Source organism: Plecotus auritus, assembly GCF_963455305.1.
Source record: "Plecotus auritus genome assembly, chromosome: 3".
Lineage (NCBI taxonomy): Eukaryota > Metazoa > Chordata > Mammalia > Chiroptera > Vespertilionidae > Plecotus > Plecotus auritus.
Window position 1 is genome coordinate 141192442 of NC_137772.1, and position 16960 is coordinate 141209401.

At 42.9% G+C, this 16960-nt stretch overlaps 1 protein-coding gene across 4 annotated transcripts in view; it reads right to left on the reverse strand.

Annotated features, from left to right (window-relative positions):
- Positions 1–16960, reverse strand: part of TMTC3 (transmembrane O-mannosyltransferase targeting cadherins 3) — a 79170-nt gene that overhangs the window by 36173 nt on the left and 26037 nt on the right. For all 4 annotated transcript variants that reach the window (XM_080660049.1, XM_080660048.1, XM_080660051.1 and 1 more), the window contains 2 exons: positions 9309–9424; positions 8698–8870 (listed from right to left, as the gene is read on the reverse strand). In XM_080660049.1, coding sequence (XP_080516175.1) covers positions 8698–8870; positions 9309–9424 — 289 coding nt within the window. The remainder of the gene's footprint in view (positions 1–8697; positions 8871–9308; positions 9425–16960) is intronic.

Genomic DNA, 16960 nt, shown 5'->3' on the forward strand with positions numbered 1-16960 from the left:
AGAGAGAACCCAGGCAGAGTCCCGGTGTCTAGAGTTAGTGAGCAGAATATCATCAAGAATAAATGTGCTGAGAAAAAAGACTCAGGAGATCTGTAGAGGGTCTCTCTCCAGTTTTCAATACTGATGAGAACTTGAAGAAATACTCAAGGTCAGTGTAGTGGGTTGAATCATGTCTCTCACAAATTCATGACTGCCCAGCACCCCAGAATGTGACTTAATTTGGAAATAGGGTTTTTAGTTAATATCCTATATAATAAAGAGCTAATATACAAATGGTCGTCACACCCTCACGCCATCACTCCATAACAGCTCAGACACTCAACACTGGGGAGAGAGGAATGGAGACCAGCCAGGCACAAATGAGCTCATGAGAGAGGAATGGGGACCAGCCAGGCTGCGGCCTGGGAGAGGGACAAGCCGCACACCCCGCGGTCCCGGGCACCAGAAGCTGGGGCTGTGTCCCAGGAGCCAGTGGCTGTGCCTGCAGTCCAGGAAAGGGACAAGCCATACACCCCACGGTCCCGGGCACCAGCGGTTGTGCCTGTGGCCCGGGAGAGGGACAAGCTGCACGCCCCATGGTCCCGGGTGCCAGTGGCTGTGCCTGCTCCTGTGGTCTGGGAGAGGGACAATCTGGATGCCCCCATGGTCCCTGCAGTCCTGGGCACCAGCAGCTGCATCTGTACCTGCGGCCTGGAAGAGGAACAAGCCACCCACCACGGGGTCCTGGGCGTCAGTGCCTGTGGCTGTGGCCCGGGTGAAGCTACCCACCCATGGTCCCCTGTGGATGCGGCCGGGCCGGGCAAAGCCGGCCCAGGTCCTGGGTGCCTGCGGCCAGCCAAAGGGAGGGAAGCCTGGGTCTTGGGTGCCTGCAACCAGCTGGAGGGAATCCTGGGTCCCAGGTACCTGCAATCGGCTGGAGGAAGGAATCCTGGGTGCCGGGTGCGGGTGAGGCAGAGGCAGTTAGGGGCGATCAGACCAGCAGGGGAACAGTTAGGGGTGATCATGCCGCGTAGGGGAGTTGTTAGGGTTCATCAGGCAGGCAGGCAGAGGTGGATGGGGGTCATCAGGCAGGCAGAGGTGTTTAGGGATGATGAGGCAGGCAGGCAGAGGGGTTAGGGGCGATCAGGCAGGCAGGCAGGCGAGCGGTTAGGAGCCAGCGGTCCTGAATTGTGAGAGGCAGTTGGACATCCCCTGAGGGGTCCTGGATTGGAGAGGGTACAGGCCGGGCTGAGGGACCCCCCCCCCTGCCCCCGCCCCCATGCACAAATTTTGTGCACTGGGCCTCTAGTAAAGTAATACTAGATTAGGCTGGGTGATAAATCCAGTGACTGCTATTGTTATACAAGAAGGAGAGAACATAGAGAAACACACCAGTAAAGATAAAGAACATTGAAGTGATGCAGCAACATGCCAAGGAATGCCAAACATTGCAAGTAACCACCAGAAGCTTGCAAAGAGGCATGGAACAGATTCTTCCTCAGAGACCTCAGAAGGAAATCTCTCTGCCCGACACCCTGATTTTGGACTTCTGGCCTCCAGCACGGCGAGAATAAATTTCTGATGCTTTAGGTCACCCAATTTCTGGTAATTTGTTATAGCAGCTCTAGGAAAACTAACACAAGTAGGACAGTACCTCCTGAAAGGATGACAGAAAAATGTCCAAATATAATACAGAGCTGGGAACAGTTTCTCAGCAAGAGCCAGAGTGGAAATCCTTACAATTCACAGTCCATTTGGTAGTCAGAAGCGTCATGTGTCAGAAGTGGAGCAATATTAGCCCTAACCAAATGCTACTGAAACAAAGCTTTAAAAAGCAAGGTTAGTGCTGGCTGCTCATTGGCCTGTGGACTGAAGGGTTCTGGGTTCAATCCTGGCCAAGAACACATGCCCTGGTTGCGGGCTTGATCCCCAGTGTGGGGCATGAAGGAGGCAGCTGATCAATGTTTTTCTCTCGTTCTTGATGTTTCTATCTCTCTCTCCCTCTCCCTTCTTCTCTGACATAAAAAATATATTAAAAAAAAAAAGTCTGAGTCTATTCCTTTAAAAAAAAAAAAAAAAAAAAAAAAGAGCAGCCCTAGCTGGTTTTGCTCAGTGGATAGAGCTTCAGCCTACGTACTAGGATTGAAAGGTCTCAGGTTTGATTCTGGTCAAGGGCACATGCCCAGGTTGTGGGCTTGATCCCTAGCGTGGGGTGTGCAGGAGGCAGCCAATCAATGATTCTCTCTCATCATTGATGTTTCTATCTCTCTCTCTCCCTTCCTCTTTGAAATCAATTAAAAAAAAACAAAGCAAGGCTAGAAGATGAAACTTTTTATATATATAAATGTATCTCAGAACGAAGTGTAAGCTATTTATAGGAAAACATTAAGGTAAATTTCACATATGGTATCTATTAAAAAATTACCAGGCATGTGAAGAAGTTGAAAAATATAATCCATGAGAAAATTTATTTAATATAAATTGAATAAGAAATGACACATGATAAAATTAGTGGACAGGAACATTAAACATGTAGAGTCATGAAACACACAAAAAGGGCTCAAGTAGACTTCTAGAAATGAAAACAATGTCTGCGATGAAAAAGTCTAAAATACATTAACTGAAATTCCAAAAGAGGAGAGGAGGAGAAAACAAAATACATTTCAAGAAGGAACAGCTGAAAAATTTCCCAAGTTTATATAAAGTAAAACTTACAGGTTCTGAAAAGTTCAATGAACCTAAACACAAAAAATATGAAGATTAAAGAAACAGTGACTGGAAGTTTGTACCTTTGGACCACATTCTCCCAAACTTTCAGTTATAAGTTGATTAAGTCTTGGGGATGTAATTTACAGTGTGGTAACTATAGTTAAAAACACTGTACAGTGTATTGTATATTAGAAAGTTGCTAAGAGTATATCTTAAAATTCCTCACGACAAGAAAAAATTTTTTTTGAAAATACGTATAGAGATGGATGCTAACTAAACTTATGGTAAGCATTTCACTCTCTACAACAAAAAATTATGTTGTACATGTAAAACTCAACAATATATGTCAATATGTCGCAAAAAAATAAAGAGAAACAATGATAAAGAGAAAATATTAAAAGTGGCATAGAAAAAAAGACACACTAAATGCAGAAGCATAAAGGATAATAGAAGATTTGCTATGGAAAACAATGCAAGCCAGAAAGTAGTACAGTAACATTTTTAGATTACTGAATGAACAGTCAATGTAGGATTCTACAATGAAGGATTACACTGTTCAAAAAAAAAGGCAAAGTAAAGATATTTTTATATACAGAAGCTAAGAATTCATCACCAGCAGACCTACAAGAAATACTAAAGTCCTTCATTTACAAGGAAAAATGGTACCAGATGAAAATGTCGATTTAATTTAAAAAAATGAAAAATACTAGAAATGGTTACTCTATGCATTAACATAAAAAACTTTTAAAAACTATTTAAATTCCTTCCAAAGTTATCTTCCAGCTAACTGTTTAAATAAGAAATAACAATGTATTGTGGAATGTACAAAGTATACTCAAGGAAATATATGCAAATAACACAAAGGCTAAGTTCTTATTTACAACAATTTTACATATTTACATAAGAATTTACTTATACATGTTTACAAAATACATACTGACACCTGTATTATACTAGAGGCCTGGTGCATGAAATTCGTGCACGGGGGGAGGTGTCCCTCAGCCCAACCTGCACCCTCTCCAATCTGGGATCCCTCAAGTGATGTCCTACTGGCCGTTTAGGCCCGATCCCACTGGATGGGCAGTCGGACATCCCTCTCAAAATCCAGGACTGTTGGCTCCCAAATGCTCGCCTGCCTGCCTGCCTGATTGCCCCTAACCGCCTCTGCCTGCCAGTTTGATCACTCCCTAACCACTCCCCTGCCAGCCTGATCAATGCCTAACTGCTCCCCTGCAAGCCTGATTGCCCCCAACTGCCCTCCCCTGCCAGCCTGATCACCCCTAACTGTCCTTCCCTGCAGGACTGGTCACCCTGAACTGCCCTCCCCTGCAGGCCCGGTCACCCCTAACTGCTCTCCCCTGCGGCCTGGTTGCCCCCAACTGCCCTCCCCTGAAGGCCTGGTCCCCCCGCCAACTGCCCTTCCCTGCAGGCCTGGTATCCCCCAACTGCCCTACCTGCAGGCCTGGGTCCCCCCAAATTGTCCTCCCCTGCAGGCCTGGTCACCCCCAACTGCCCTCACCCTGCTGGCCTTAATGCCCACAACTGCCCTCCTTTGCCGGCCATCTTGTGGCACCCATCATTTGTCCACATGGGGGCAGCCATCTTGTGTGTTGGAGTGACAGTCAAGTTGCATATTACTCTTTTATTAGATAGGACTAGAGGAATGGTGCACAAAAATTCATACACTCGGGGGGTCCCTCAGCCCAGCCTGTGCCCTCTTGCAATCCAGGACCCCTCGGGGGACCTGCCAGCTTAGGCCCATTCCCCAGGGGATCGGGCCTAAGCTGACAGTCAGACATCCCTATGGCAGCCCGGGAGCCCTCGGGGGATTTCCACATGCCAGCTTAGGCCCACTCCTGTGGGGACTGGGCCTAAGTCGCAGTTGGACATCCTTAGCGCTGCTGCGGAGGCGGGAGAGGCTCCCACCACCGCCGCTGCGCTCACAGCCATCAGCCCGGCTTGTGGCTGAGTAGAGCTCCCGCTGTGGGAGTGCACTGAACACCAGGGGGCAGCTCCTGCATTGGGCATCTGCCCCCAGGAGGTCAGTGCACATCATAGTGACCAATCATTCCCGGTCATTCCGCCGTTAGGGTCAATTTGCATATTACCCTTTTATTAAATAGAACTAGAGGCCTGGGGCACAAAATTCGTGCACCAGCCTGCACCCTCTCCAATCTGGGACCCCTCAAGGGATGTCCGACTGCCCGTTTAGGCCCGATCACGGTTTAGGATCCCTCTCACAATCCAGGACTGCTGGCTCCAAACTGCTTGCCTGCCTGCCTTCCTGATTGCCCCTAACCGCTTCTGCCTGCCTGCCTGATCACCCCCTAACCTGATCACTCCCCTGACAGCCTGATTGATACCTAACTGCTCCCCTGCCAGCCTGATTGCCCCTAACTGCCCTCCCCTGCAGGCCTGGTCACCCCTAACTGCCCTCCCCTACAGGCCTGATTCCCTCCCAACTGCCCTTCCCTGCAGGCCCAGACACCCCCAACTTCCCTCATCTGCCGGCCTGGCCACCCCTAACTGCCCTCCCCTGCAGGCTTGATCACCCCCACTGCCCTCCCCTGCAGGCCTGGTCCCGCCCAACTGCACTTCCCTGCTGGCCTGATTGCCCACAACTGCCCTTCCTTGCAGGCCTGGTTCCTCCCAACTGCCCTCCCCTGCTGGCCACCTTGTGGCGGCCATCTTTGACCACATGGGGGCAGCCATCTTGTGTGTTGGAGTGATGGTCAATTTGCATATTACTCTTTTATTAGATAGGATAGAGGCCTGGTGCACGGGTGGGGGCCGGCTGGTTTGCCCTGAAGGGTGTCCCGGATCAGGGTGGGGTTCCTTTGGGGCATGGGCGAGGGGCCTATGGTGGTTTGCAGGCCGGCTATGCCCTCCGGCGACCGAAGAGGAGGCCCCGGTATCTGGATTTATTTATCTTCTATAATTAAAACTTTGGAGCCTGGAGCGGAGGCCAGGGCCGGCCAGGAAGTTTGGCTTCCTCCATCACCCGGGGCAACCCAAGCCTCCTACTCGCTCCAGCTCCATGGCCACCACCATTTTTGTTGGGATTTATTTATCTTCTATAATTGAAACTTTGTAGCCTTGAGCGGAGTCCAGGGCCGGCCAGAACGAGCAGGAAGCTTGGCTTCCTCCATTGCCGGGGAAACCCAAGCCTCCTCCTCGCTCCGTGGCTGCAGCCATCTTGGTTGGGTTAATTTGTATACTCGCTCCTGATTGGCAGGTGGGCATGGCTTGTGGGCGTTGCAGAGGTATGGTCAATTTGCATGTTTCTCTTTTATTAGTGTAGACTAGAGGCCCGGTGCACGAAATTTGTGCACTTGGGGGGGGTGGTCCCTCAGCCAGGCCTGCGCCCTCTTGCAGTCTAGGACCCCTTGGGGGATGTCTTCCTGCTGACTTAGGCCCTCTTCTCAGGGGAGTGGGCCTAAGCCAGCAGGCAGACATCCCTCTCGCAGTCCAGGAACCCTCGCTCCTTACCGCCCACCTGGTCACTGCTCCTTACCACTCGGCTTGCTGCTCCTTAGTGCTGCTGCTGCACTCGCCAGTCATGAGCCTGGCTTCTGGCTGAGCAGAAGCTCTCCCATGTGGGAGAGTGTTGACCATCAGGGGGCAGCTCCTGAGTTGAGCATCTGCCCCCTGGTGGTCACTATGTGTCATAGCAACTGGTCGTTCTGCCATTTGGCCGATTTGCATATTAGGGTTTTATTATATAGGAAGAGGATACTTGTAATTACAATATTCCTTGAAAATAAACTGTTATCAGCAAAGGATAAATATATATACAAAAACCGTATAGCAGTTTTTTCCAAATAGTGTGCTACAAGAATTTTTAAAACATGCAATACCTGACTAGTTAGGGGCATTGACCTCATTTTCCTTAGATTGTCAAGTAAAAAAAGTGACAATAGTTAACACAATGATAGCCGTCTTGTATTAATGCATCAAAAGTATGCCTATTTTTTTTTTGTCAAATAGGCAAAAATTATAGTTTTTGTAGTAAAAAATTTTGCCATGAGATGCAAAAGGTTGAAAATAGCTGCCCTAAAGCAATCACTAAAAACAAACACACAAGACAGCAAAAATTTATAGCAAATAAGGAGATAAAAATGGAATTTAAAAAAACTCAATACAAAAGAAGACAGAAAGAGAAAAAAGGGAACAAAGAAATGGCACCAAAAAACACAATGAGCAAGATAGTAGATTTACATCAAATTATATCAATAAACATATTAAATGTAAGTAACTGACACACTTCATTTATAAGACAATCTGACCAAACAAAAAAGAAAGACCCAACTCTATGCAGCCTACAAGAAATCCACTTTAAATATAAAAATATAGATGGATTAAAAAGTAACAGGATGGAAAAAGTTAAACTATGTGACTCTAGAACAGCCGTGGGCAAACTACGGCCCGCGGGCTGGATCCGGCCCGTTCGGCTGTTCTATCCGGCCCGCGGAGCCGAAAGAGCGGAGGGTTCTCTTGCTCTCCCCTCCGCTCCTTTACTTTGAATTTATATTAGTTCACACAAACACTCCATCCATGCTTTTGTTCCGGCCCTCCGGTCCAGTTTAAGAACCCATTGTGGCCCTCGAGTCAAAAAGTTTGCCCACCCTGCTCTACAAGAAGCTCATTTAATAATGATAAAGGGATCAATTCACCAAAAGAAAATTACAATCCAAAATGTTTATGCACATTAATAGAACTTTAAACACAAAAGCAAGAAAAATAAAGATTCAACTGAAAGGGAAAGCAGACAAACCTACAATTATAGTCTGAGATTTTAACATCCTTCTCCTAATAATAGAACAAGTAGATAAAAATCATTAAGAATACAGAAGACTTAATACTTACCCAATTTGAGGGTCATTATATCTTGACTGTGCTGGTTTCATCAGTGTATATGTATCTCAAAATTTATTAATTTGTACATTTTAAATATATGCTGGTTTAAAAAAATTAATTATCCTATATAATAAAGAGGTAATATGCAAATTGACTGTCACACCATCACAAGATGGCAGCGCCCACAGTGGTGGCAGGGCCGGCTGCTCCGCTCGCCTGCCATTGGAGTCCCCTCAGCCCTGCCAGGGGCCCAGGTCCTCCTGCACCCCCCACTGACTGACAGCTTGCCCAGACTCCTCCAACGAGCTGCCCATCCTGCTCTTCCTCCCTCCCCCGACACTGAAGCCTGACTGTGGTGTCCAACAAATTGGAATTTATAACTCATGTCATTGAGAGTACCCTCCATCCCTCAGCCGGGGCTGGCCGCTACACGTGCCTGCCGCTGGCGTCCCCTTAGTCCCGCCGGGGGCTTTGGGTTCTCCTGCACTCCTCACTGACTAAGGCTCAGGCAAGCAGGGCCGGCCGAGGCGCAGGCAAGCCTCAGATGGCGGCTGCCCAGCCACCCAGGGCTGGCCCAAGGTGCAGGCAAGCCTTGGATGGTGGCTGCTCAGCTGCCCAGGGCCCGAGGCGCAGGCAAGCCTCGGATGGCAGCTGCCCAGGCACAGGCAAGCCTCAGGCTGGCCAGAGGCTCAGGTAACCAGGGCCGGCCGAGGCTTGCGCTGCCGGCAGTGGCAGCAGCAGAGATGTGATGGGGGCATCGCCTCCCCGATTGCCGGGTCGCCTCCCGCCTCTGAGGGCTACTGGACTGTGAGAGGGGGCAGGCCTGGCTGAGGGATCCCCACCTCCAGTGCATGAATTTTCATGCCCCGGGCCTCTAGTAACTTAATAAAGCTGTTAAAAACCTCAATGTAAACTGAAGACTTGGGTGGTGAAGGCATGGGGTGGAGGTCGTGGGCAGGCTGGAGGGGGCCAATAGGGGAAAAAAGGGACATATGTAATATTTTCAACAATAAAGGTTTATAAAATTACAAAAGGTGCAATGAGAAAAAAATAAAACTGAAGATTTTCTGGAATATTTGCAATCACTTAAAATCCAAAGTTAATTTAAAGAGGATGGAAAAAAAACAATGACAATGACACAGAAATTCATACCTGGTGAACACTGGAAGTTGAGACTGAATAATCTGGACTCTAATCACAACAAGTAATAATGTACTGAACATCAAAACAATGAGTTTTATTAATATCTGCAGCATAGAAAATGGAATACTACTCCTTCCACGGAGAAACTGTCCAGCAGTAGTACATAATAATGGTAAAGTATACTGGAAAAGAAAAAAAATGTTTTAAATAAATAACCATGTACTACAATGTTTTCAACAATGTAGTAATTTCTAAATGCAAGATTAAATAAAAACTGACTGTAATTATAAAATCAATATGGAACAATTTATGGAACTGATAATGAATAAAACAGAGCCCAATAATCTTACCTAATAATTAATTATATTGTAAAGTATTCCAAATTGCCTAACAATTCCATTATTTAAACTTAAAAAGCAGCCTTAAAAAGCTGAAAGTGTAAAAACGTTAAGTAATTTTCAGTGGTGTGAGAGAAAACATGCTTGTTTCTTGAAAAAATTTGGTATTATTATTGGTCAACAGATTGATTTACATAATGATGCATTTAGAAAATAAGTTTATTATAATCAGATCCAAGTAGGATAATAGAGAGCATCAAGAAAATTTATTTTTCTCCTTACCCCCTGAGCAATAAATACTTCATACACACAGCAAATTCCCACAACTGTTATTCCTTGTTCTTTACACAATGTTGCAACAGCCACTAAAAACACTGTCAATGCAATTGGAGTCCACACTGCAATTTAAGAACAGAAAAATATAAAACGACAAAAAAATTTTTAAAATAGCATGAAAGGATATTTTAAGTTAGACAACTATTAGACATTATTGAAAAACTTTACTTGTGATTCTATATTCACATTTGTGCTATTACCCAATGACTTACACTTTATATTTTAAAATGTATAAGTAATTTATGCTTTGAACATTAAAAATAAAACATCAAGTTATATAATTTAAACTAAAATGTTTTTGAGGAAATAAAAGATTATCTAACCAAATACTAACTTTTAAAACAAATGTAGGGTGGCCAATTTGGAGAAGAGAAACTTACAAGCTTTAGTGTCATGATTAATGATCAATTTGAAATAAAGACAAATACCTAAAATTAACCCACAGATATAAATATACTTCATTTACTAAAAACTACTAGGAAAGGTAGAGTACCATTCTTACTAAAAAGACTAGAAAAACTGAAACAGGTTAATAGTAAGAATATAAATCAATAGTTCTTTTAAAAATTCACAATAAAATATTCACAAGTTCTATTTAAATGAAAATCCTACTTCATCAAGTTTAAGTAAATGTTTACTACTCAGTAATGACTTAGTTAAAGAACAATGACTTGTGAGAGTAATTCTGGATCTACTAAACTTGCTTTGTGACATTGGGCAACTGTTCTGAGCTTCAGTTTTCTTACTGGGAATATGACTTTCATTTTTTCCAGTTAAAAAAAAGTGGTAGTATGATGTGTGACCTCATTTTTTATTCATTAAAAATACTAATCAAAGCAAAAACCCAAATAAATGACTTATAACCAGGAGGAAATAAGAACACAACTCATGTATCTAATATATTTTCTTTAGACATTAGGCTTAATATAGAAATTCATCTATTTTTGAAATTGTTTTTTAATTTTAATGTATATTCTATAGATTAAAATTACTGAAAGTAAAAACAACTTAAGAAAACAACAACACTGTTGGGGATACTAAGTATAATAGTATTTGTTCCTTGAAAAAATTGTCAGAATACTTTACAACATAGGCCAAAACCATCAACATTGGTAAACAGCCCTAGCTGGTTTGGTTCAGTGGACAGAGCGTTGGCCTGTGGACAAAAGGGTCCCAGGTTCAATTCTGGTCAAGGGCACATGCCTGGGTTGTGGGCCCGACCCCCAGTAGGGGTTGTGCAGGAGGCAGCCGATCAATGATTCTCTCACATTATTGATGTTTCCATCTTTCTCTTCCTCTCCCTTCCTTTCTGAAATCAATAAAAATATAAAAAAATTGGTAAACGAATTACACCAAGGACTGAAATATGCTAAATTCAACAAGAAATTCATGAAGGAAAAAATCATTAGATAATTATTTCCAAAACAAGCTGAACCTAAATTTGGACTGTGAAGGATATATAAGACATGGAAAAATTGGGAAAGGGGTATGTAGGAATAAAGGAGTAAGAAAGGAATGGAATAAAGAATAGCATGACCGGCCCTGGACGGTTTGGCTCAGTGGCTAGAGCGTCGGCCTGGGGACTGAGGGGTCCCGGGTTCGATTCCGGTCAAGGGCATGTACCTTGGTTGTGGGCGCATCCCCAGTGGGGGGTGTGCAGGAGGCAGCTGATCGATGTCTCTCTCTCATCGATGTTTCTGACTCTCTATCCCTCTCCCTTCCTCTCTGAAAAATCAATAAAATATATTTAAAAAAAAAAAAGAATAGCATGACCGGATGCATATGCATATATTAAAAATTACTGGAAAATTATGGCCTTGAAAACAGGTATTTTAAAAACATATTAAGCAGTTTATAAGACCAGTTTAGCATATATTATTTCATTGAGTCTCAAAAATCACGCTATGGCATAAGAGGGCAGATGTAATTGTACCGTTTTTAAGCTGAGGAAGAATTTTGCAGTTTTTAAAAGATAATGCACAATAAGAAGCCAATGACTTTAACCTGGTTCTTTTAATATTAAATTCAGAACTTTTTACTAATTTGTATTTCCACTCCAAGGAAGAGAAAGCAAACAGTTGTCTTCCACAATGTTGGATTTGATCTCAGCAACCAATAGCTCTAACACAGGCAAAAGCTTTACTGAAACCAGTCACTTCAGTTCTTAAACTTTGGTGACTAAATTGTTGTATGAACAGGTACACTTGAATTTTATAATCAGGTATCTGTAGCCAAAATTACCATGTATGATTCTGTCCAAAACAAGTACCTCTACTAAGTTAATAACACATTAAAAGAAAGAATTGTAAGTATCAAATATGTAGAGATATATACTTTCAGCTGTCAAGTATTCAACTAGTTATTTTAAGTATCTAGTCATTTTGTGAGGGAGCATGATAACAATCAAATAATCAAGTAAAGATATATTTTGTCAAATGTTGACCAGTGACCAGAGTGTTATAGAGAAAAATAGAAGGTGAAGGGAAATAAAAAGGAGTGGGGAAGATGAGCAGTGCTACTGGTGACTGAGCAGAAATTTAAAGAAATAGAAAAGCAAGTGCAAAGGCCCTGGGATGGATCATGCTTATAAAAAGGATATGGGGTGCAAATAAATTAGAAATTAAAGTGATTAAATAATTACAAAATGAAAATCTTTGCATAGGAAAACATATATTAGATAGAATGGAGGACACAAAGATGTTGACACAACTCCGTAGTCTCACATGTAAAATTATGTAATGTAGAGTAAGAAGTATCACAGGGTTTAAAAGGACAGAGAGAGGTCCACGCAGGTTTTAGCATCTTATCCATTAGATTTTAAAACACAATATATTTAGCCCAGCCAGTGTGACTCAATGATTGAGCATCGACCCAGGCACCAAGGCACTGGTTCAATTCTGGTCAGGGCACATGCTCAGGTTGTGGGCTCAATCCCCAGCAGGGGGAGTGCAGGAGGCAGAGGATCAATGTTGATGTTTCTCTTATCATTGATGTTTCTCCCTCTCTCCCTAAAATCAACAAAAAACATATTAAAACTATACAGTGCATATATTCACTTGACCATTTCCTCAATAAATACCTGTATATATTGAATACCTACTGTGTACCAGGAACCACTCTAGGAAATGAAAATAGAAAATGAGATAAAGATATCTACCTTAATGAATGCTACATTTTAGTGCGAGAGAACAAGCAATAAAGGGGTAAAAGGAAAATGCAAAATATGTATTTTCAGGTTAGAAATGATCCTTATGAGTAGTGTGAGATAAAGGGATAGAAAGCAAGACGATTTGATTTTTGTTTTGGTCAAGTGATGAACTAGCATAACCTGTTGACCTGTTGGCCTCTTCTGCAAAAATCAACCCTAGAAAAAATTAAGTGAGAGGAACTAAGACTTCTAAGCTATTTGAAAGCAAAAACAAAACAAACAACCCTAAAAAAACTAACTCCTGGCTAACTCCTGGGGACTGAAGTTCTCCCTAACATGTCTGTGGGATGTGAACCAAAATGGCGGCATAGGTAAACACCTTGCACAACAATTTCAAAACTACAACTAAAAGACAAAACGTCTATCACCCAGAACCACGGGAAAGCTGGCTGAGTGGAAGTTCTACAACTAGAAGGAAAGAGAAAAGAGCACTGAGACGTGCACAAGCGCTGAAAAGCTGAAGTACGGAGGCACGCAAATCGGGCTGGTGGTGGGCGACTGGGTGCGCTGCTTTTTTCAACACGAAGGGAGACAAGCTCCCAATTACTCTGAACTCCAGTTTCTGGGGAGACGCTGGGGACCCAAACTCCTACGGGGAGAAGCTGGGTTGTCTGCAATCGGGTCGGAAAGTGAGGGTGGCTCTCTTGCAGAGGTGCGCAGCAATCATTGTTTACTGTGCTGGGGCACGGGACGCGGGGACTTGGAGACGCAGAGATGGCTGACTGGCAGCCATCGCTGTTTGCCACGCCCTAGCCTAGTGACTCCCTGAGACCCTGCCCCGTCCAATTTACAAACCCACCCAAGCTTCACACAGTGGCTTTTGCATATAAATGGTCTGCCCTATGGCAGCTTACCCTAACAAACTGCAGCTCTGGTCAGACAGCTCCAAAACCTCCAAACCCCAAGCAAAGAGGAGAAAACTGTAGTTCTCGCTATAGCTCCTGCTGGGTGGCCTCAGACAGTAGCTGACCTGCACCCCATTGGAGATCCAGAAGCTAGTGTATCTAGTGGTCAGTGTGAGATGACACCACATTTCAACTACTCACATCCATAAGTGACACATTCAAGAGGCAGACTCAGTGAGCACCAAAGCCCCACTGAAGCAAGTCCTGCCCCATAAGCGTGTCTCCAGCACAGCAGTTCTTCCATTATAGACAAAGCGGGTCCTCACAGCCAATTGGCCTGGAGGTCAATTCCTCCCAGTGTACCAACAGCAATCAAGGCTTAACTACACCAAGACTTTGCACTCAGCCCACAAAGAGGTGTACCAAGAGTGTCCACCTCAGGTGATAGGCTGAACCACTGGTCACCTACTACAAAAAACCACTCCATTAACACAGGGAAGCAGCAAAATGCAGAGACAAAGAAACATGTCACGAATGAAAGAAATGGAGGAAAGCAAACTACTGGACATAGAGTTCAAAACCACATTTATAAGGTTACTCAAGAATCTTCTAAAAACCGCTGAGAAACTTGATGAGACCTCCGAGGAGCTTAGTGAGACCTTCAAGACCTTAATGAGAATGCCAAAAAAATGGAAAAGGACCAGTCAGAAATTAAGCATACACTGTCTGAAATAAAGAATATACAGAAATTCAACTGTAGATCAAAGGACCCCAAGAATCAAACCAAAGATCTGAAATATGAGGAAACAAAAAATACCCAATCAGAAAAACAAAAAGAAAAAAGAATAAAAAAATATGAAGATAGTGTAAGGAGCCTCTGGGACAACTTTAAGCGTACCAACATCCGAATTATTGGGGTGCCAGAAGAAGAGAGAGAGCAAAATATTGAAAACCTATTAGAAGAAATAATGACAGAAAACTTTCCCTACCTGGTGAAAGAAATAGACTTACAAGTCCAGGAAGCGCAGAGAACCCCAAACAAGAGGAATCCAAAGAGGACCAAACCAAGACACATCATAATTAAAATGCCAAGGGCAAAAGACAAAGAGAGAATCTTGAAAGCAGCAAGAGAAAAACAGTTAGTTAACTACAAGGGAGTACCCATACAACTGTCAGCTGATTTCTCAACATAAACTATGCAGGCCAGAAGGGAGTGGCAAGAAATATTCAAAGTGATGAACAGCAAGAACCTACAACCAAGATTACTCTAACCAGCAAAGCTATCATTCAGAATTGAAGGTCAGATAAAAAGCTTCACAGACAAGAAAAAGCTAAAGGAGTTCATCACCACCAAACCAGGATTATATGAAATGCTGAAGGGTATTCTTTAAGAAGAGGAAAAAGAAGAAAAAGGTAAAGATAAAAATTATGAATAACAAAATTACATCAAATACATACCTACCAACAAGTGAATCTAAAAATCAAGTGAATAAAAAATCTGATGAACAGAATGGACTGATGAATATAATAGAAGCAGGGACATAGAAAGGGAGTGGACTGACAATTATCAGGGGGAAGGGGGTGTGAGGGGTGCGGGAAGAGATTGGACAAAAATCTTACACCTATGGATGAAGACAGTGGTGGAGGGTAAGGGCATATGGTGGGATGGGGAATCAATCAGGTGGAGGGGAGCTATGGTGGGGGAGGGGAAGAGGAATACCTGTAATAATCTGAACAATAAAGATTTATTTAAAAAAAAAAACATGTCTGTGGGGTGCTATGAAGGCCTGAATCTAAAGCATAAGAGGAAAAAAACACCTTTATTAACTTATGCTGTAGCCAATCCTGACTATCTTGGGTAGATCCTTCTGTGCTCCTTTACTGTAGAAATCTGCAGATTGTGGGCATCCCACCCCCCCACCCCCGATTAAATCAGAGCATTTCAGAAGTCTTCCTGGTTAAAGGGTAGATTTTATTTTAAAAGGTTTAAGTTGACTAACCACCCCTAGGCAGTCACTTGCACACATCTCCCATCTAAATGCAGAAGGGTAGACTGGCCTCTTCTCTATGCTGATTCTTTTTAAGAGACCAAGGAGGCATTTGGTAGAATGGTAACAATAGAAAGCAACAGTGGCCCTGGGAAACCTGAAGCTCTCACCCTGGGTTTTAATGAATGACAGGATGGAAAGAGTGACCCTTTCTCCTTAACAGAGTAAGGAGAAAGTGATCAGTAACTTTAGGACAGCATGTGGCTTGAGCTCACAAGCCAAAATAAGTAGATATCTGGAGGATACAACAGTCATAAAAGAGAGATAGCAAACATAATAACATATACTACTACATCAGAATTACTTGAAAAGATAGACCAAGAATTTAAAATAAGTAATTCTAAAGGAAACGAGGAAAGATACAGGGGTTATAAAGAATAGGAAATCATTAAAAAGAACCAAGTAAAATTATGAGGAATACAAAATATAATACAGTGGAACCTTGGCTCTCAAACTTAATTCGTTCTGGAAGGCTGTTAAAAAAACCAAAGCATTTTTTTCCCATTAGCAATCATGTAAATTGAATTAATCTGATCCAGACCCCCAAATAATTCTGTTTTAACCTTTCTTATATACTGTAGTTGTTTAATGTACTGTTTAATCTACAAGTAAACACTTAAAAAACAAAAAGGATATTATAACTTAAAAGGAAATGAAATGTACAGTAAAAAATGAAAATTTTATAATAAGTAGCAACAAAAGCAAAAAAATATATAGAAAAAGAAAATATTCACAGCACAATATCCTGAGATGTTAATAGCGGTAAATTGATATTCGTGCATTCTCTCCTTTGTTGCCTGAAAGACTCGTGACTGATCATACAGGTATCAGCATGAAACATTTGCCAGTTGAGATCTAACTGTTCAAGATGGGAGATGTTTGAGAAACAAAGGAGGTTTGACTGAAAGTGAAAGGTTATTTTTAGTTAGAATAGGAAAGGTTTCCTTAAAAGGGAAACAGCTGAGTTGAGGCCTGATGATATAAAGAAAAATATAAATAAGACAACTGTGTGAAGATCTAAGGGACAGAAATTCAAAAAAGAGGGAATAGCAAGTATACACAGGTGCTTCACCTATGTGAGGATGAGAAAGGTCTATCTGGCGATAGTGAAGCTAGGCAGGGCAAAATGGCAGGGAAATAGGGTTAAAGAAGTAGGCAGGATCCTGATCATGGTCTTGTAGCTCACAGTATTTTCTAAGTTTATTGTTCATGCTTTACTTAAGAAATTCTATATTAGTTACTGAACTACTTCTGACTGCATGGAAGGCCAATAGGGAAAACAGGTACACTGCTTACTCTGAGCCATGTACTGCTCCAAATGCCTTACACATTTAACTCATCTTGAGGCAGGGAAAGTTAGAACAGGGAACAGAGGCCTCAAGCTCTGCCCCTCCCCTTTTCCATCTTGGCTGGAATATCATAGATATAATCTTCACTGACCACCTGTTACCCTGCTTCCCTCTCCTCAATATCCTGTAATTAAGACCAATAAAACTG